The sequence below is a fragment of the Labrus bergylta genome, chromosome 24 (genome assembly GCF_963930695.1).
Source record: "Labrus bergylta chromosome 24, fLabBer1.1, whole genome shotgun sequence".
Classification (NCBI taxonomy): domain Eukaryota; kingdom Metazoa; phylum Chordata; class Actinopteri; order Labriformes; family Labridae; genus Labrus; species Labrus bergylta.
In genome coordinates, this window is record NC_089218.1 from 7,965,073 (window position 1) to 7,985,816 (window position 20,744).

Genomic DNA, 20,744 nt, shown 5'->3' on the forward strand with positions numbered 1-20,744 from the left:
GCCCCCGCCCTCCCCTCCTCCTCTCTTGTTTTAAAAGATGGGCTCGGCTGCATTCCTCAGCGTAATCCTCTCGAACTGGGCCACACCCCGGGCAGAGCAAACATGTGGAGGGGAATGCACGCAGCGCAGCGGGAGTCGGTGTTCCCCCGGGGTCATTCAAACAGACACAATGAGGCACTGACTTGAGCTTAACGCGGGGGCTGCAGTGGACACGGCATGCTTTGATGAGCCCCCAGGAGACCCCCACCGCTACCGTTCCTTTAACAGGCCTCCACGTACACAGGCACATGCACGCACGCTCGCAGTCTTTCCAGTACCAACCATGCCAAATTTCATTTGATCCATGTGATTTCATCCCCTATAACCCAGAGCCTCTGCCTCGCCGATCTGAGAAAAGCTCCAAAGATAGGAACGATAACAGGGGGGAGGAAGTCTCATGACCCAGGTCCAGTGAGGAAGTCAGTCTTACATAGAGAAGGATTCACTCATCATTTTACACTCCCTGAAGAAAAACCTTAAAAGCATTTCTTTTATGGATGTAAAAGTATTTAAATCAGCGTTTACTATCAGTGAGACAGGATTTGCAGAGCGTTGTTTCACCTCTACTTACCCGTCGTGTTTCTAATCTTTCCCTTAACAATTCCACATTCATCCTATCATTATCCCTGGTTGTTGTTTGTTATCTCAACGTTTATGATCTTGATCCTGTTTACATAAACCCCTCCCTACATGAGGTGGAAGAATCCTCTTGGTTGTCAAAAGTCATGCAAAAGTGTCTTATACCTGCGTTCTTCCTATTGGCCAGCAGGGGGAAAATCCACAAGTTGCAAGTTGCATGTTGAATTCCCTTTCACAATGTACAGATAACCTCAGGACAGCCTGCACCTTGACGTTTTCCAGGAATGCTCTTTCAGATATGTCCCTTAAAGTGGGACATTTTCCTCTCGGACAGGAAGTTGTGGAGCGGTGTCTCAGGAGGCAGAGCGTGAGCAAAGAGGAATCTGCAGTAGTCACAGTGATGGTTAATGAACATGTTGCTGCACTATGATGGACTTTACATCAATTCTATGTGTTATTGAACATGACCACAGTATCAACAGAAGTGTGGGAAATAACATAATGTTCAAGCAGAAACCAGTATAAGTGTTACTGGTTGTCAGTTTGCAGTAATTTGTTTTTACTCTCCATAAATATTGATGTACAGTCTCTCAGTATTGCACTACTCTGCGTTTGATCAGAGAAGTTCATCAAAGTTGTTGGCATCTTAATTGGGCCACTGCTCTGACCTATATCTGTCATTGTGGGTGTTGATAGGGTGGGGAAGGTCTGCTGTGATCCCCGACATTTTAAATTCCCCGTCCGAGTCTTGCTGTAGAAGGGCACGAAGCCAACCTCACACTATCTGTGAACATACGAGAAATGTGTTAAATGCAGGTCTGCTTTCGTAATGTGAAAAAAGAAGATCCTAAATCTCTTGTTTCCTGAGCTCGTCCTGCTTTATGTTTGGCAAAAGTCCTCCAGTGTCTGTGTTTTTTATGTTGTTGCATGTTTCCTTTCTGTTCAGGCTTTTGCAGGATTTCTTTTTATTTCTCGACTGGTCTGTGTTTTCACTTCTTCTTGGTAACAAAGCTTCTAGTCCTCTAGCAACAAGAATCTTGCAGAACAATTTTGCCTTCAAATGTGGGCAGCGGAACTAAAAATAACGCACAGAGACGAGTGAGAATACTGTCAGTTTTATGTGGATTATATCGTGAGAATATTCCAGACATTAGAACGAGGAAATGAAGCAGCATTTAGCTTTATTTAACCACATGCCACTCTAAGGCACAAGCTTGCATGTTCTTTTTTAAGTTTAAACACTTCACAAACACAACATTCAACTCTCAGAGCTCCCCAAAACATGTGTGAGGAGTTTCTTGTTCTAAATCCACTCTGATCCTGTATTGTATCATGCCTAGAAACCCCTCTATTTCAGCCCTGCTCAAAACAGGCTGTTTCTGTGTCTGTAGCTTTAAATATTGAAATGAGCTGTGTCTGACCACGCCCCCTCTCTGGAAGGGCTTGGGTGGCTCGGGCTTTCTCGCTCCATGCCCTATTGTTTACTGTGAGAAGACAGACTCAGAGGGCCGAACAAACACCTAGCTGTGGGAGTGTCACCCACCTTGGGGAGGGGTTACTGCCCTTTGTGATGTCATGAAGGGAAAACAGCCAGTTTGAGCACACATTTTCTGAAAAGTGGAGCAGGCAAAAGACGGAGAAGATGGACTTTTCTCATCATTTAGGGGATTTGTAGACGGACTAGAGACGCATATTAGTGTTAGAAAACATGGTGAAGTGTTTTGAGCATAATATGTGGCCTTTAATTTGGTTAAAATAAGTAGCCCATTTGTTTTGTTTAACTCTTACTGAAACACTAAATGGCCTCAAATAGGATAAATGGTAAATGGGCTCTAGTTGTTGAGCATCGCTCTCTCGAGTCCCTTCAGGCTTCCAATGATCGCTTAGAAACACTACAGCAGACTCACAGTGCATCTGAGGTTTTAATAATGTTGAGTGATCTTCTTTTTGCAAACACACAGCCTTTGTTTTTATCACTAAACAGCCTGAACTCCATTATATCTTCTCCACAAAAGAAAATGCAGCGCACTGATGTCGGCCATGTCAGATTGGATAGTAGGTGTTCGTCACCCGATGAGCCGCCTGCAACATGATGGAGACACTAAGCGCTGAAAAATCTGCCCATCTGCTGTACACAGTGTCTCACCTGGTCTCAATCCACCCACTACCTCTGAGTCATCCTCTTTTCCATCCCTCTCTCTCTCTCTCTCTCCCTCTCTCTCTCTCTCTCTCTCTCTCTCTCTCTCTCTCTCTCTCTCTCTCTCTCTCCTCTCTCCGTGCTGCCCACAGTGCTGCTGATAAAATACTCGATTCTCTGCAATTTTTCCTTTTCTCTCTCTGCAAAAAAAAAAAAAAGGCCCAGCAACTTAAATCAGCACTGCAGAATCAATGCCATCCTCACATTTTGTGAATTTCAAAGCCAGCTGGACTCAAACTCCCCGACTGCTGCAGTCGTCGATGCTGTTGCGAGCACCTCTGCAGCAAAGCTGAAAGCAGATCTGTGGCGAGTGAAGCAGAAGGCTCGCTGTGCTCTTGACCTTTAGTGTTGCGCTCATTAATTATTGATATGTACTTTCATCATCGCTCATCAGAGGCAGACTCAGGTTGTCCTAATCTAATTCCTATACTGGGAGAAGCCTTTATTTCTCATGATTTATTATAAGAATTGTATTATCCGCTTGGAAAATCAATAATATAATGTTTGTTTTCCTGGAAAAGCTGGAGACGCCTGCCACTAGCCGCAGTATGTTCCTCATGCTTTAGCATATGGCGTTCGCTGTGGCCCCGTTTTAAACACAGAGATTAATTGTTGTTCAGAAAAATGTGTTGACTTCTCCCCTCAGGCTTCTTTGAACTCTCCTCTGATTAATAAATGGACAAACGTACAACCCAAAGACACAACCCAAAGATGTGACACAAGTCCCACCCAGCCACTCTCAGCTGACACACACACACACACGCACACAGGGAGCTACAAACAGCAAGACAGACAGGCCCAGCTGTCTCCCAGGGGCCTGCCTTTATAATGAGACAGAGATCTTCTTAATTGGCTCCATCTAATGAGGCAACAGAAATGCTGTCTTTAGGGGCCCTGCACCAGAATGGCTTCTCTTCTCTTTTTTTTTTTTTTTGTGTCTAAATGACTGTCGCTGTGTGTCAAACAGGCTGTTGTGAGGCAGGTCTAGCATGACATCCCAATCCCCATGTGACGATGTGTCAGCACAGACATGCGACATGTGCGTATGTCAGGGAGGAAGTGACTTTGTAATGTCATTTCTTTCCTGCCAGAAATACACAAATATCACAATTTTGCATACTTGAAAGTCCCTCCTCCTCCTAAGTGTTCAGTTAGATATTATACATTACGATGTAGAAGGTGTACGCTCGGGGTTTGGACTTTGGTACGAGTCTGGTTTATGTTTGGAGAGAAGTGTTAACCAATCACGTATTGGTAGGTGCTGCTGTATTCTTGGAAATCAGTCCATATGGAAAGGCAAGAGCAAGCTGAACACAATCCACCACCGTCCCAGAATTCATTGGTGGTCATTTGATAAGATGTGGTTGTCTTTCTTAAAATGATATTTGCATGCAAGCGCAGCTAACTAATCAAAATCAAAGATCAAAATGAGAGGCAAATGCATCGGAAATCATTCATCTGACCGCCATTCAAATCTCCTCCTTATTTCCTCCTCCTCCTGATGACGGACTTGAGAAAGCTTCTCACAAATCTGCATTATTATTGTGATGTTAATTCGGCAAATTTCAAAACCCTTTAATTTAAAGTAAATCACAAGAAAGTGGGTTTTCGTTTGTGTTCCTACAGCTGACTCGGAGTGAAGCCTCTGTGTAACTTACCATTTACAGTTAAACTCAGAGTCACCTCAGAAAGATAAAGGCACGCCTAAAGGGGACGTAACGGACCCAGAATAGACCGCAATGACTTTGAAGACATGCGTATCTGGAGGGGTGGGTTTCTCTTTGTTTTGATCTTAACACATGGCATCTTATCATGTTGTGAATTGGACAGTGAATAATGCATTTTTTTAGTCCTCACCAGCACAGGAAGGTGACACAGCTGATAAGCAGAAAATAATCTAAAAAGCTGCATCGCATACTTTAACTGAACCCCGGCTTCTAGCATGGGGTCATTTTTTGAGACAGTAGCTGCGTCGTGTGCATTTCAGTGGGAGTTTAAAGTTGCAGAATTTGAATACACTGGTGGTCACTTCTGTATGTGCTTTGGTGGGCTCGCTTGTGATGTAACATCAGATGGATCACATGTCTTCGAAAATCAGATTCTTGCTAGATTCTTGAAGACACTATATGATGTCTTTGAGTACATTGCACCTCCTCGCAGTTTGACTTTTGCACATGCACACATTGCAAATTTGAATCTGGTCAGCATGAAAGCTATTTTGGATTAATGAATTTAGTGTAAAGAAAACTGGAAGAGAGCTTGATTGGCGTGGGCTTGCCTTCTAAAAAGCGTGTTAAAGTAACAAAAGGAGTGTGCCCTGTGTGAACCCATTCCCTCTCCTGGAAGTGTTCTTGCTCTGACTCATATTCTATTCAGACCTGACGAGTGGCAGTGAGTGACGGACTGTGCTGCAAAGTGGAGCCTGCTATGATTCCTTGTGAAGGGCTCCCTATGCTGCCTGCTGTTCTGCAGGTACTGTCGAGCTGAATGGACGCAGTAGCTCCTTATAAAGGTGGTGTGTTTCTCCTGCAGGCTCACTTTCTAGTTTGCAATCATTTGCTGCATTAGATTTAGGATAAGCAATGCAGGTAACACTCTTTCTATCTCAGAAATAGTCCTGCTGCTGCAGTCTATGTCGTGAGGACAATTTATTCAACACCAATCTAACCTCTTGATAAGCTGCAGCGCAGAGGCTCCAAATTGGGCGCATTGGACGGAACTCGACTGGATGAAAGCGTCGGAGAAAATGACTTGTGAGCTACTGAATGGAAAGTCTTAAAGCTGTCTAGTTAGAGGGAGAGCTGGTGTTGTTGTAAATGTTTTCTCACCAATACACCCTCACTAATTCAGATTGTTCTGGCGCTTAAATTACGTGTTATTGACGCCGCTTTTGCAGGGGTGTCATTTGACCGATATTTCTTTACCCAGGCTAGCCCACTTTAACCTTGGGGGTATAGTTTGGTAGGGGTTCTATCAGACTCCGTATCAGTGATCTGGAAAATCTCATACTGGTCAACTCTTTGTTTTGTTATTTGTGGTATCAGGAATTGAACATGAACTCATCAAGTGTATTCCTGAGATGTGGGAACACGGTGACGTGGCCACAGAGAGTGTAAGCTGTCAAAGCTTTACTATAGCCTTTGAAACCCCAAACATGCACGGTAATGTGCACTATTCTCGTAGGGATCCTGTTTTAATACCCACTCCAGGCTGGGGGTATTACTTGCGTCTCACCCTTCCCTCTTGGCTGTACCACACAGGGTGGCCATACCGTAAAGGTCGGCTTCAGGTCACAGCAGCATACCTCTGCTTTTGCTTGTGTGTGTGTGTGTTTGTGTACATGTGTGTGTGTGTGTGTGTGCGTTCTGCAGACGAGGGGGGGGGGGGGGGGGGGGGGGGGGAGAGATGCAAAGTTCACGGCCAAAAGTGAGATGGCCAATTTCACACCCAGCAGATGCCTGCACCAGTGACCCGCGGCGACAGGTGGAGGATACTAATTGGCAGCGCACACCGTCACAGAGTAGGCTGAACTCATGGTGGGTGAGGGAATGAGGGGGGGGGGGGAGGGAGTGAGGGAATAGAAGTGGCACCAGTGAGGATAGGAGGGGGTGGGATAGCACCACATTTTCTGTTGCAAACCATTAAAACATCCATGGTAGAAAGATCATCAGGTTTAATGATTGAGCTGGAACACGCAGCACTGGTGGAGACGTATTCGTGCTTTTCATGGTTGATGAATAAACAGATGTTGCCTCTGAAACTGACTCTCTAATCCCACTGACTTTATTTTTGCATTTTTCAAAAGAACAGGGTGATGACATGGTTTAACAGTGCGATCGATATGTTTACCTGCATCGTATGATTTTTAGATAAAACTCAGCGTGCAGCTCCAGGGCTGTTGAGTCACTGTACCTTGGTTTATTGATCTCTTTTACTGAAGAGCACATATTACATTAACCAAACAGAAGCTCTCATTCAGCCCTCCTGCAGTTTACCGTGTGAAGACTGTTTTCGTCATCTCCGTGTGGGCTTAGAGGCGTCTGAGCCCAGGGGAATAAAAAAAAATCCTCAGAGGCCTCATCACCACAACCAACAAAACAAGATGAGGATCCAGAGGGATGCTGCACCTTATTCCCTTCTGGTTGCAGATAATAAAAACTAAAAACTGAACAATCCTCTGTTTGTAAGGTGTAGACATTTGTCAGGTTACCCTCCAGATCCAGAAAAGTATTTGAAAAATATCTTCAAGTAATGCCTTGAGTGTTATATTTGGTTTCCAGGGTATTTTATTGCTGTAAGAGGAAAAACCTGCATGGAACAAACGCTTATCTACGTCTGAATGTTGGTCAAGTGCTGGTGTAGCTGGTGACCCAACAAAGCTGCTGGTAAAGCTGGTGTACCAGCAAGATTGCAGTTACGGTGTTGAAAGACCGACAAGGTCTTGCTGGGGGAGCTGGGTTTCTAACCCTTTATTGGTACCCGCTTTTTCTTAAAACAAATGTCAAAGTTGTGACTTTCAAATTGATGACTTTGAAGATTCCCTGAGGCCTGCAGTGGTCATCACACCATCACCGTTACCGGGCCGATACCGATTTTGGGGAGAGAAAAAAACCTGATACCGATATATCTGCCGATATCTCTCTTAGATCTATGTTCGATCTGTAGCGATAGATTTCGATATACACACGTGTTGTGTTTATCCCTCATATGCTAATATCGGCCAACCGATAAATTGGTCGGGCTCTAAAAGTTTTATCTTATTTTGACTTTAATGGCAGTCTCATTTGGACAGCTGTGTTGGTTTCCCAGTCCTAATCATGCATTAACAGTTTATCTATGAACCTGAACTTCATATCTTTGTTTATCACTTCAAGAAAGCAGAAAACTGTGATGAATAAATATCATGCTCGTTTTACATTGACGTCAATTTGAGGAAATGTTAGTCAGAGGAACTGTCAGAGTGATTTGTCTCACTTCTCAGGGACATAAATAACTGAGTATCTATATCCCGATAATGTTCAAAAACAAGATAAGATTCATAACTTGAACACTAGTGTGCTTCTAAATTCTCTCTCAAGTATCCGTGCTCTCCAGTTTCTCTCCACTTTGAATCGTCAGCCGATACCTCTCAACTTTTTTTTTGTCAGCATGCGGCGCTTTAATCTCCAAACTGGAGAGTAAGCAGCCACACTACGTTTTGCGGCCCTATCTGCTGAGTGTGTTCGAAAGAGGCTTTTGATGAATAGATCTGTTCTCTCCCTTCCATCTCATTATCCGCCGTTATCAGTTTTATGGATTTACACATCTCCTCAACACGCTGTGACACGCGGTCGATAGTGTCAGCGGGGAAAAGAAGATGTACCGCTGTTTTCTTTTCTTTTTTTGTTTGTTTAATTTCGTTCGTTTGCATGTGAGGCGTTATTTTTAGAGCGTGCAGAGTAGAAGCAGCTTTGATCGCGAGAGAGGGTTTGAAATCGAGGTATCTGTTAACAAATGTTAAATTAGGGAATTAAAATCAGGCCTACTAGGTTTCTGCTGTTTCCTCTCGAGGATGTGGCACAGTTCTTCTCAAACTAGGGCATCAACATGTAACCTATTTTTATAGAATCCAGTTCTGGTCGTCTATAGGACCTCTGTCATACCAGTGCAAAGCTGAGGGGATATATCTTCTCAGCATAGGGATACGACAGCTCGTACAAAGCAGGCTAAAGCCTCGGCCTGTTGGCTGTGACTCACCTACCAGCAGACTGAGAGGTGCCATTGTCGTAGCTGATCCTTTTCTGGAGGGCGTGTGTTAGTGTGTACATGTGGGAGAGCGAGACAGTTGCTTCACTCACACGTACGCACTTAGGTGTTTATGTGTGTACCAGTCTGCTCCATGCCTGTGTTTATGCCTCTTGTGTTTGTGTGCAGATTAGAGGAGATCTGCAGGGTGGGTTTCATGTCTCAGCAGGTCACAGATGATCAGATTAACTCGAAACCTTCAACTGGATTAGCAGCAGGGAAATCTGGACTCTGCAGGTGCCGACCATCACCTCCCTGATAACCTTAATTTTGTACTTTCAAATTGCTTGTGCCTTTTTTTTTTTCTTCTGCTGCACGACTACATGAAAGCTCCTTTGTTGAAGTCCTTCAACCGCCTTGATGGATGAAAAAGATACTTGTTTCATAGCATCCATTTTCATATAACAACTCCTAAAGGCACTCTCTCCTTTCTTTAGACCCTGCAGCCAGTCCAGAAAATCACTCTAGTAGTTATTCAAAGGTGTCTTATCAGTGACCTTTCATTTGACTGCTGCAGACTTTAGGCTTTTCTAAAGAAGGACATATCTGTGTGTTTCGCTTCTGTCTTTTATTTCTTTAGCTGCTATTGTCCATGACTATCTGCGTTTTATTTTGAAGCTGTGTTCATGTATGCGTATCTGGAGCAATGCAGGTGCTGCAGTATGGCCGGCTGCAGTCTTTGCACACATATTCTTAAAAATGACAAATGTTCATCGTGGGAGTTGAGTTGGGAGTCGCCTCCTTGTCCAAAATCAACACACCAGATAATTAAAACCTGGAAAACACGTAGCAAAGCAGGTTCTTGAGCAGACACAGGGCATCAGGAGGGGGCCGAGCTGCTGCGAGCTTGTGATTGTATTTCAGTTTAGATCGCTGCAGTAATCATCGCTTTTGAGGCTTTTACCGAAGGCCGAATTATCTGCAGATAACTTCCTCCTCTTCAAATCACTGGCCCCTGTCCTTTCAACTTGTTAAAACACTGGAAAAAATCAGAACGTTACTTCAAGTTGTGCACAGGTCAACATCATTGCCTAAGCATTGCATTTACATCTTCTTTCATGAAGAAGAGGCTGAGCTGCGTTTGAGCTAACTGATCAGAAGATGCACTCGCATGTGTTGCCTGAACTCATGCACGAACACGTTCCACATTGACAAGCGGGGAAACAAAGCAGGCCAAAGCAAAGACTGATAAAAACATTAAAACAGCATCAGTTCAAACCAAACGAGACAAAAAATGTCACATTCAGTCGTATGAGACTCTCAGGTGTGGTGACATGACAGGCACAGACAGGCTTTATGACGACACATCTCACAAGGAGGTGGGAGTGTTTACTGTTGGGGGAACCTTTATCCCATCTCCCCCCCCGTCTGTGTGTATATCTTCTGAGCTCTCCTCCTCCTATAATCTCAGGCGTGTCAGCAGCAGTATACCACTCCTCCATCTGTGGGATTACAGCTGGTGAAACAAAGGCACTTAATTACTGCTGAGACAACAGACTTACGCCACCGCCTGTGTGTGTGTGTGTGTGTGTGTGTGTGTGTGTGTGTGTGTGTATGTGTGTGTGTGTGTGTTGGACGTGCATAAAAGAAAGCAGACTATTGTTTCTAAATTACCTGGTCTCTGTCCTTTGCAGCAGGGGAATATTCTTGTTTGCGTTCACTCACATTAGCACTAATTATACTGTGATGTAATAGCACAGGACAAATATAGCTGATCACAACATAATCAGTGCTGAAGAGGACGTTGAAGACAGGGTACCTATTACCTTTTTTTTTACATTTAAACAGGTTTCCTATGGATTCTTAGAAAGTAATTAATTTAATTTAAAGGCCATAAAAAAACATCTTAAAATCTTTCATTTTAAAATGAGTCACCCTGGGTCATGTCCATAAACTGAAACTACCTATTTTATTGTCTCTAGTAAGAGGTATCTGCTTCATTAGTGACATTTTTTGTTCTTGTTAATCTTTGTGTAACATTTTCAATTTGTGGTATTTTAAATAAGCCTTCTGTTTTTCCACATATAGAAACGTTGCATATTGAAATCTTTGCGTTTTTGGACTGTGGTCAAAATAGTTTGAGGATAAAATTGTGGATTCCAGAAATCTTTGAGAATTGTTCCCTACTTTAAAGATCCAATATGTAAGATATTTACTGAACTAAATGATAAAGTGAGCTTACTATATGATCAGACGTTAAGGAAACATGCTATGTTGAAGTGCTGGCTTCTCTGACAACAATGCAGCAGCCAGTATGTCCTCCTTCTAACTTTAGATTCTGATCCTGAGTGGTCTGGATTTGTTTGGACCAGAGAAGGTAGGCAGTTTTAGGGCACCCCCCACACAGACTCTTTGGACGCCCCTCGGTAAGCAGCAAGGGTGTAGGGTGATCTACGTCCTGGTGAGCTTGTCCCGTACAAGTGTAATTAGTTTTTATTTTTATTTTTAAATCTCATCCTTCCTTTATTTTTTCATGTCTAACGTGCGCGTCTCCTCACAATGATTCTTGGGCGTGGAAATATTCACAGTGGCTATTTTGGCAGCATGTGGACTGCTTTGCATTTAAAGGTCATACAGAGGCATCAGTATGAAGTTCAGTCTGTTTCATAGCCAGTTAAAACTCCTCACAGGAACTCTTATATTTGTTTTTTTTTTTAAAGTGTGCAGGAACCTCGTCTGAATGTCTGGCCAGCCAAGATGAGGCCTTTGGCCATGATTTCATAATGGATTTTCTGTGTGCCTTTCTATCCCGGAGCTTCGGCGCTTCAAACAGATCCATTAGTCCAAATGGATCCATTATAGCTCAAAAAAACTAAAACAGGATCTTTCAGAGGGAGCTTTTTCTGTGTTGGTGGATAAAGAGAAGCCCTGTCCATGTGCATCCAGCGCCTCAGCGCTCTTCCCTGTGCCGGGATCACTGCCTTTTCTGCTGCCTTGTGATCACCGTTGTGTCTGCACTCTCGGTGTCTTATAGCCGGGGGGTTTCACAGAAGAGGTTTCCTTATGCTGACCCATAACCAGCTGTTAGTGCCTCTGGAAGAGACTTTATCTCAGTGCAAACTGAGGAAGGACAGAAAGACAGGCCGTCTTTTTTTTTTTATTATTCATTCATGCCCTAAAGAAAGGCAATTAGTGCAACAAATTTGGAGTTTGTACCAAAACGTTTGGAATCCAAGTGCAAAGAAAAAGCAAAACTTTTATGTTTCGTCTCGAGCGGCATAATTTCCTGGAACCCATCATTCCCGGATCAGTTCCAGTAGCTCTTACTTAGTAAGCCAAGGAATGATTTTATTTGTGTATTTATAGGCACATAAATCTGTAAACAAAACACCACGCCAAAAGATGAGCATGAGCCGTGCGTATTTCTCAACAATGCAAAATGACAAAGCATTAACGTAAGGACTGAAAAGAACAAGACACAGAGGGAGAAAGGCAAAAAAAAAAAGATACGAGGAAACATTGAAAGACGAGGAGAGAAAGCAAGCGCCCGACGTCCCCCTCCTCCTTAACTGGTCAGCGGAGATACAACAGGTTCTTCAGCTATGCTCTAAGGGGATTACACATATCACAGGCTTCATGTCAGAAAAATTAGTGTCAGTTTCTCACTGCAGCCCTCCTCCTCTCCCCGCTGAGAAGGACAATCGGATAAAAGGAGGGGGGAAGACTTTGTAACAGTTTGTCTGCAGAGTAGAGCCATCCAAAACCCTACTGTACCAGCCGATTCGCCTTTAACTGGTTGCACAAGTGGATTCAGCCATATAATGTTTTATAACCAAAGTCTACCTTCTGTCCTCATCTTACATAATACTCAGTTCTTTAGTCCATACATTTTATTCTCCTTTTTCTGACCTCCACAGTGCACTCAGCTGTCACTACACAATCCGGCAGTGCGCTGAACCTACAATTCTGAAGGCGTGACCTTCCACCCTGATTGTATTTTCTTGATTGTATTCTGTCGATACTGCCAGTCACAGTGTCATTGATCACGTCTCTGAGCGCTGCGCTTGCATCAGAAGACTTCCTGAGGACTGAGGCATGTAAAGCCTTCCCCGCTTTCTCTCTGCCGCTGAAGAAAAAGCGGCTTAGTGAAGTAATGCATGCACACACATCCCAGATTCCCAAGATTCATCGATATTGTTTCTGGGATTGAAGTGTTGACGTGGGGAAGGGGAGGCAATGTCTCATTTCCAGCACCATGGTTACTAGATTTTGTATTGGAGGCGAAATGCAGCCACAGGGATGTAATCTAACAGGGTTTCCAGTCGCCTTTACGAGGACATTTACAGCTCTTCTGTCTATAGGCAGCAGCTCTGTGTCTCCAGCGGGACCGAAGATAGAGCACCCATTGAGGGTAAAATGCAAATGTTACAGTGGTGAACGGAGGGGCCCACAACTGAAGCGCTATTCGGCCCGGGGAGGGTGGAAGACTGGCCCTCTGTGTCCGTGCCACCCACAGACACACAACAGTCATCGCTCTGACCATTCAGACGGCCTGATGAAGGAGGTGGGGGGTCGGGGAAAGGGTTTCTGCCACTGATGAAGATGGCAGCATAAAGCCCAGGCAGGGGGATGCCAGTTATACATGGACCATTTGTGCCAGTGTTCCCTGTAAATGTGTGATATTCAGGGCGGCTAATTATGCTTCTCAGGCTAAGGTCCAGCTCCAAGAGAGGCTGTTTTAATGGCTCTTGTTTGAATGTCTTGACTGTCTCAACATAATTGCCACAGGAGGTGCAGGATGAATGCTTTTTATTCTGTCTTCCGTCAGATTTCTCATGCCTAAATGAGGAATTTTGAACCTGAATTTATAGAGGTCCACCAGTTGGTATAAAAAGTTACAAAATTGCTCATTTGGATTGCTTAAGCCAGCAGCAGAGAGCAGGCTGTTTTTTGGTTGAAGTAAGATCTGATCCAAACGTCAGAAACAGCAGACACATTACTCTGTCTGAAGCCACCAGACTACATTTGACAAAAAAAAACAGGAATCTAACTTGGCTGATGTGGGGAGTTGCTGGTCTTCTGCTGTTGTTTTCTGAGGTTACTTTCATTGTGTTTATTGTTATGTGATGGATCCATTAAAACACCAAAGTTCAAAAGTTATACAAACACACAAACACACCGATCGAGTCAGCGGAAGATCAGCATCTCCCATCTCCTGAGAGGTAAAATTAGCAGTCTCATAACAGTACTCTTATCGTTGTCTGCTCAACATAATAAAAACAAATTCTTAGAATGTCATCTGCTGAAAGTAAGTAGACATCCAGGAATTGGAAACAGCATAAGGAGCTAACCAGAGTGTGATAAGGAAGCAGGTCACAGGCAGTTAAAGACGGTCAGAGGACTCGTGTTTTCCTGTCTGCTTTGCCTGCTTTGTGTATCCTTGGGCCGTGTTTCAGCACCACAGTTATGTTTGGTCGCGCTGCACTCTGCGCTCTCTCAGTGTGTTTGATTGATTTGGGTGTTTTGTGTGTTGCCATGCCTCTGCTTTTGCCGAAGGTTTGTCAGCTGATCATTTTGTGCTTTGTGCGTCTGATTTTGCGGCGCGATCAGTGCAATGCCAAGAACAAGGAAGACTTTTTGTTTTGTTTTATTGCCAAGCAAGATAAGAAGGATGAACCCTTTTAAGCTGCAAGTTATAAAATGTTTAATTGTGTGTTAATGTCCTCTTACTTTTTGATAAAACAGTTCCTTATCCTGTAAGACAATGTCTCCCCATTGGAGAAGAAGCAAATCATTCCATTGGATGTTTTGTTTGTCACTCAGGGAATAATTTGCAAATACTGCTGCAGTAAAAAGCTTCAGGACATTGTTATATTGATATACCGGCTGCAGAAAAGGGATGCATGCGTCTTCTTGGATGTAAAAGGGAGAAATTTCATCATAAATGCATCTCTTATAGATGAAAGAAACACACCAAAGTGGAACTCCAGAAGTCATTAACGAGTGCTAATTATGAGAACTTAATAGAATTAAAGAAGCGTCGTCGGGGGAAGTTGGTGCAATCCTAATCTGTTTATTCGATTAGCTGCATGTATCCCCTTCCCGCTTGGATCAATCCTAATATGAATCACATTTTCTCATCACTGCTGTGTAGACAACTTGGAAAACAATTAGTGCTTCCATTTTTGGGGATTCTGAAGAAGCGTGCCAGCAGTGAAGCCTCTTGGACAGAGGATCTCTTTCAAGTGAAAACACCCCCGATAATTTATCTTTGATCTCTCTGTCATTGTGCGTTTCTCACTGCCACGCAAGGCAATAATTATCCAATCACAATCAAAGCAACTATTAGCGTTTCCCAAAGCATGGATCATACACAAGGACAACGCCGCAGCCTGCAATGAGAGGTTGCCATGTGAGCGACCCCGCTGAAAGGTATAATTTCACCGTGTAGCTATGGCTACACACCGACGGCTGGCGCGGGAATCACAGAGGTGGTCTTTTCAAAGATCCTTTTCATAGACGCCCGCTCGGAGGCAATGCCCGCCATGAATGGATTTGTGCTCTGCTCCGTGTGGGTGGCTCAGACAGAAAGCACACTGTGTGTGTGTGTGTTTGTGTGTGGGTGTGTGTGTATGTTTGCATTTGTCTGACACCCTCTCTAAAAGATACAGGTCTGAGGCTGGAAGGTGGCATTGTCATCAGACACGCATGCTGCCTTTTTAGCCGCGTCATTGTGGTGTTGGTGGACCACCTCACTGCTTACACCATCCTCTCTTTTTTTTTTTTTTAATACGTGATGCAGTAACATTACCTCATCTTATGTGCTTTGAATCTCCAATTGTGGAAAAACCGCAGCCTGGACCCTTTCTGTCTGATCATTAGTATCAATCTTGCGTTCAGAAATATATAGTAATTCGTTTGTACATCGCTGTACTTTCATGTTTTATTCAAGTAAGACTTACTCCTGCCATAAAGCAGATGTCAGATTCCCAGCCTTACTTTGAGCTAATCAGAGAGACGTGATGTGGGTGAAAGCTTTTTAACTGCTGTGCACAGTAGCAATAAATTAACACCACCCTGAGTTCAGTGAATGCTTCATAAAGTGTGTGTGTGTGTGTGTGTGTGTGTGTGTGTGTGTGTGTGTGTGTGTGTGTGTGTGTGTGTGTGTGTGTTTTCTTAACCACATTGTTACTTGATGGGATCTTTGAATGTCTTGATGTTGTTCTTAAGGATCAGAATATATAACCCTGAACTGATCTCCTCTCTCGATGCAGTAAGTCACAGATGTCATGTTGTATGATGTTTTTACATCAACACATCGTATGCGCTCATCATGTAGGTGTCCATGCAGACGCAGTTGACAATTTATAACTTTCTAGAATATGGGAGTTTATTGTCTACCGCCACCTTTAGCTGATATTTTGATAGCTTTAAATGTAAATGAGCTGTCTGACTAATCCTGTCTAGAAGGTCTTGGGTGGCAGACTCAGAGGGCAGAACAAACACCTAGCTGTGGGAGTGTCACCCACCTGGGGGAGGGGTTACTGCCCTTTATGATGTCATGAAGGGAACATCTCCAAACAGCCTTTTGAGCACACATTTTCTGAAAAGTGGGGCAGGTAAAAGACGGAGAAGATGGACTTTTCTCATCATTTGTTGACAGACTAGGGACACATATTAGTGTTAGAACAACATGGTGTTTGCATCATATGTGACCTTTAAGGAAAAATGATTCACTACAAACAATGATTGTTCATATAAATGAAGGCTGTGCTGATTTCTTCTACTGTTTGAATATGGTGCTACCTTGCCAGCTGCAGTAAAAAAAAAAGGTACTAAATTATTTCCTTCTTCCTCCTCCAAACTAGACAAAAAGGAAGACAAATCAAGCTGATTTATGCAAAGACTGAACACAATGCCGTGATAGATCGCTCTCAAAGAAAGTTTGACAGGATAAAAGGAGATGTTTTTTTATACGAGTCCAAGACCTGCACTAAGTGCGACAGCGCCTGTGCATTATGAAACCCTCTTGAACATAGCTTCGGCACCATTTACCTCATCACTTTAAATCAGGAATAACGATGAGCAATTGCAGAAAGCATGTGTCACTCACAGGCTGAAGATGAACTGAATATGAAGCAGAAAAAAGGAGGTAATGGCTTCTCTTGAAGTCCACACAACTGATAATGTGAGCGCTGAGAGTCTTTTGTGGTTTGTGTGTCATGTTTGTGTGTGTGTCCTTCTTTGTGTCGGTCTGTGTCTGTGATCTCTGTAGGGCGCAGTGGCGGTGCTGCGCTTCCCTGCAGACTCCGTTTTGGGATCCTGTCCAGAGCTCAGCTTCAGCACCACACACACACACACACAAAGTCACACCCGCCAACGCACTCAGGCACTGTTACACCTGCCTACGCATTCTCTCTGCTGCATCCAGATACACAATGCACGCAAACGCACACCTTAATGCAGTGTCGGTGCGTACTGTACAGCTCCAATTAGTCCTGACACGTCTGAGGGTTTGTGATTCAGTGCTAATGTTATTCCTCTGGTCTGGATAGGGTGTAACAGAGTGTGTGTGTGTTTGTGTGCAGCAGTGCCTGTGCAAGTGCGTGTGGGCGACGCTTGCTGTCGTGATCGTGTCATTTAGTATGCATACGAGTGGGCAGGTGTGATTTTGTGCACGTGAACCATGACGCTGCAGCGATAACACCAGGGTGTGGAGGTCAATCCCACCTGACTCGTGACTCTCATCACAACAAAATAGCTTTTCAGGGACGCTGTGTGGTCGTCATACCTGTATCCTGACGTTATAAATTTGGTGAAAAGACTCCTAAAATGTACAGAAGTAATATCCTTTGTGGAATCTTTAAAATCTGTCAAATGAAAAGAAATTCTTGCAACGCTGGGGGCTTGTTTTGATGCTCTGCAGGGTCTTTAATATCTGTCAGGGAGAGAGAGAGAGATAGCTGCATTTTTATTAGTTTTTCCTTTGATGAGACCTGAAGGTTATTGGTTATTTACACCGGGAGCAAGGCGGTTACCTTTACCTGTGCTTAATCAAAAGCTCCTGTCGAATATGAGAAAGAAATGTCCCACTGTGGCTACATGGCCTTTAATATCTATTTGAAGTCCCTGTAGCATGATGAGTGAGTGACACTTAGGGGCTTTCAATCCTTTGTGTTAACAGAAACAATCCATACTGGGCTTTTGTTCATTTGCATCATCATGACCCATGGGAGGTGTTCTAGTTCTGTGCTTCACTAAGAATAGTAAAAAGATATAATAATGTTTTATTCGATTGATTTTTTTTATTCTTCAAAAGTTCATTTGCAACACTGACAAAAACCAGACGTCCCAGTAAACCACCTGTTTGAATGTGCTTGTCATGAGAGGTAATATTTACACCTGTATAGGGAGTAAAGCTGAAGGGAGACAGGACATGTTGGGAGGAGAGGGTGGGGGATGACTTCAAACCCTCGGCTGTCTGCGTTGAGGACTGTAGCCTCCGCACATATCTGCATATCTGCTAGACTATCATGCGTCCCTATTTTCAGAGTGCATTTAAGATCACTATAAAGCATCGTAGCTCCGACTCATCATCTAACATCAATGCAGCATCATCATGAATAATTCTGACTCCCTGCACTGAGAGTAAAAAGAAGACAGTGGGGTTATAATATAAATGAAGCCCGATTAGAGGTGAAGTTGACACCAAACGTCTGTTAATAAATACAGTAAACCTGCATGTTTACCTTTGTAGGGGTCATTTATATTCTTCAGGTAAACAGATATTGTGATGTATGATTATTTGATTGTTCGGCAATATATACATACGTCTCCACTCTGCCCACATCTTTTCCATCGCTCCTCTCCTCACCTTTACTTTCCATCGTTCCCGGTCTCTTTTCCCACTCGCCTCTTCCGCCCTTCAATGTGTCTCGCTCCCTGCTGACCCCTCTCCTCTTTTCCACCCACTCCTCCTCGCTGTAAGCACTGCGTCGAGGCATCGAGGAGCCGTATTGGATTATTGTGTTTGCCATTAGCCTCTGGGTTGACAGTGTAATTGCCTTCATCCACCAGGGTCTCTGTAAGCCTGACCCTGCCTACTGTGCATTTGCATTTCCACAGAGAAGGTTGGATGACCTGTCCATCAAAAAAAAAAAGCTGCAGAGATTTGGTTGCTGGAGTTGACCGTCAGAGTGTCTGGGATGTAACAAGTCGAGAGAAGCTGGAACATCAGACTCGCCTAATCAGCTTTCATAACAATAGATCATGCTTACACTCAGAGTGGACAGCTGAATTTTTTGTTATAATTTTGCACTGCTGTATTCCAGTATGAATCTGAAAATGTATCATTTCACTGCTTCCTTATCAATCAATAACTGAGAAATCCATTTGAACCTTGGACCACATTTTCCCATACTGGTCTTTTCAGTCACTGGTAACATTGGCTAAATGATTCCCTTCATTCACACAATTTATGATCTCCAGTGACACATTATAGCATCATTTGAGCATCTTAACCTTAGCGGCATGAGAGAAAAATGGCCACTGTGTGTGAATGCTTCCTACTTCCCCCGCTGGATAAGCAAGAACATAACAAACATTTCCTATGTTTCACACTCTCCCAGTATGAATATGTATGCTGCCTCCGAGCGCTTGATGTTTTGGAGTCTGTTTTAAAATCAGAGCCCACGTATCTGCCACCTCCTCAGGCAGACTCAACCTGTTCACAGTCAGGTTGATTATGAGAGAACATGGATGTGTTTCAGTTCATTCTGTTGATCAGAGACGTGAAGTTTTTTTCAGACTGCTAATGACCGTGTTTGTTTCTCTCTCTCTCCGCTCAGGGCCGCTGCACGCGAGAGAACTGCAAATACCTCCACCCGCCCGCTCACCTCAAGACCCAGCTGGAGATCAACGGGAGAAACAACCTGATCCAGCAGAAGACGGCGGCCGCCATGTTGGCTCAACAGATGCAGTTCATGATCCCGGGCACCACCATGCAGCCTGTGGTTAGTGCCGGCCTTGCCGCTGTGGGAACTGACGGGCATAGCAGTGTGACTCATTGTGAAAATAACCCAGATCGCTGTTGTTGTGCTGCACTGTAAAAACCTTGGCTTAGTTCCTGTTAAAACGCCCTTAAACATGAAGTTGCATTCGTTGAAACTTGCACAACATCATTATTTCATTTGATTGCTCTAAGAGTTGGTGCATAATGTCACCTCTAAATGCCGACATACACTTCTTTAACTGTCGGGGTTTTCCAGCAGACATCCTTCTTTAAATGATGATTTTTTTTTTTTTTTTTTTTTACTCAATCCAAGAAAACAGCCCTGTTAAGAAAACAGAAAGACAAAAGCAATTTAAGTTTTTTCACTTGAGAAAATTCAGAAACACAACCTTCCTTTTGATATGATACCAAAGTGGCGGCATGTTGAGCTTTTTAGTGAGAGTTTGATTCTAAACACACAAAAACAACAAAAGTAACAACAACAAAAAACATTAAATCTGTGGCATACAGCTGTTTCTGTCAAACCAAATGAATCAAACCAGTGATTAATAATGATTAAGAGCATAACTGTTGCTTTCCAGCATGCACCGTGAGTCAGGACATCGCTCCACAAACATCTTGCGGTTCGATTCCACATAAAAGACGAGACACTCCAGTAGATGGCAAAGTCATTTTTTTTTTATTTGCAAATGATGGAAATCGGTGAACATAATCTTTGCTGACTGGTGGAAAACTGGGCTTGTGACTCATCCTTCTTGCTAGTATTTGCGGTCAGCATCCAACGCTCGAAAACCATTTTGATTTCCTTGATTACCTTTCCTTTTGAAACTTTCACCACTGTTCTCCTTGAATTTAGCTAGATGCTAAAAAACCTGCAAGTAATCCTACGTAGGCTTTAGTTATAATTATATTCATAATCAAATAGCAATATCTTATTTTGGACTTTATTTTTGTTTTGCTATTTTTACTTCATGCTGCATTGGGGTCTAGAGTTCGATGCATGATTCATTTAACAGCAAGTTGATTAATGTAGTCTTTTATGCTATACATACAATTATCCCTTCCCAGAACGCTCTTGTTTTCATACACTTCAGGCAAGAAAGGTCATGCATTTGTTCCCACAATTGTTATTGAGATGCCCTTGAGCAAAGCACAGAGCTCCTCACCGTCTCTCTGGGAGTTGCTCAACAGACA

General features: G+C 43.5%; 1 protein-coding gene across 18 annotated transcripts in view; it reads left to right on the forward strand.

Moving 5' to 3' along the window:
* LOC109990187 (muscleblind-like protein 2a) overlaps positions 1-20,744 on the forward strand; it is a 65,457-nt gene that overhangs the window by 20,503 nt on the left and 24,210 nt on the right. For all 18 annotated transcript variants that reach the window (XM_020642202.3, XM_065952054.1, XM_065952061.1 and 15 more), the window contains exon 3: positions 19,387-19,551. In XM_020642202.3, coding sequence (XP_020497858.1) covers positions 19,387-19,551 — 165 coding nt within the window. The remainder of the gene's footprint in view (positions 1-19,386; positions 19,552-20,744) is intronic.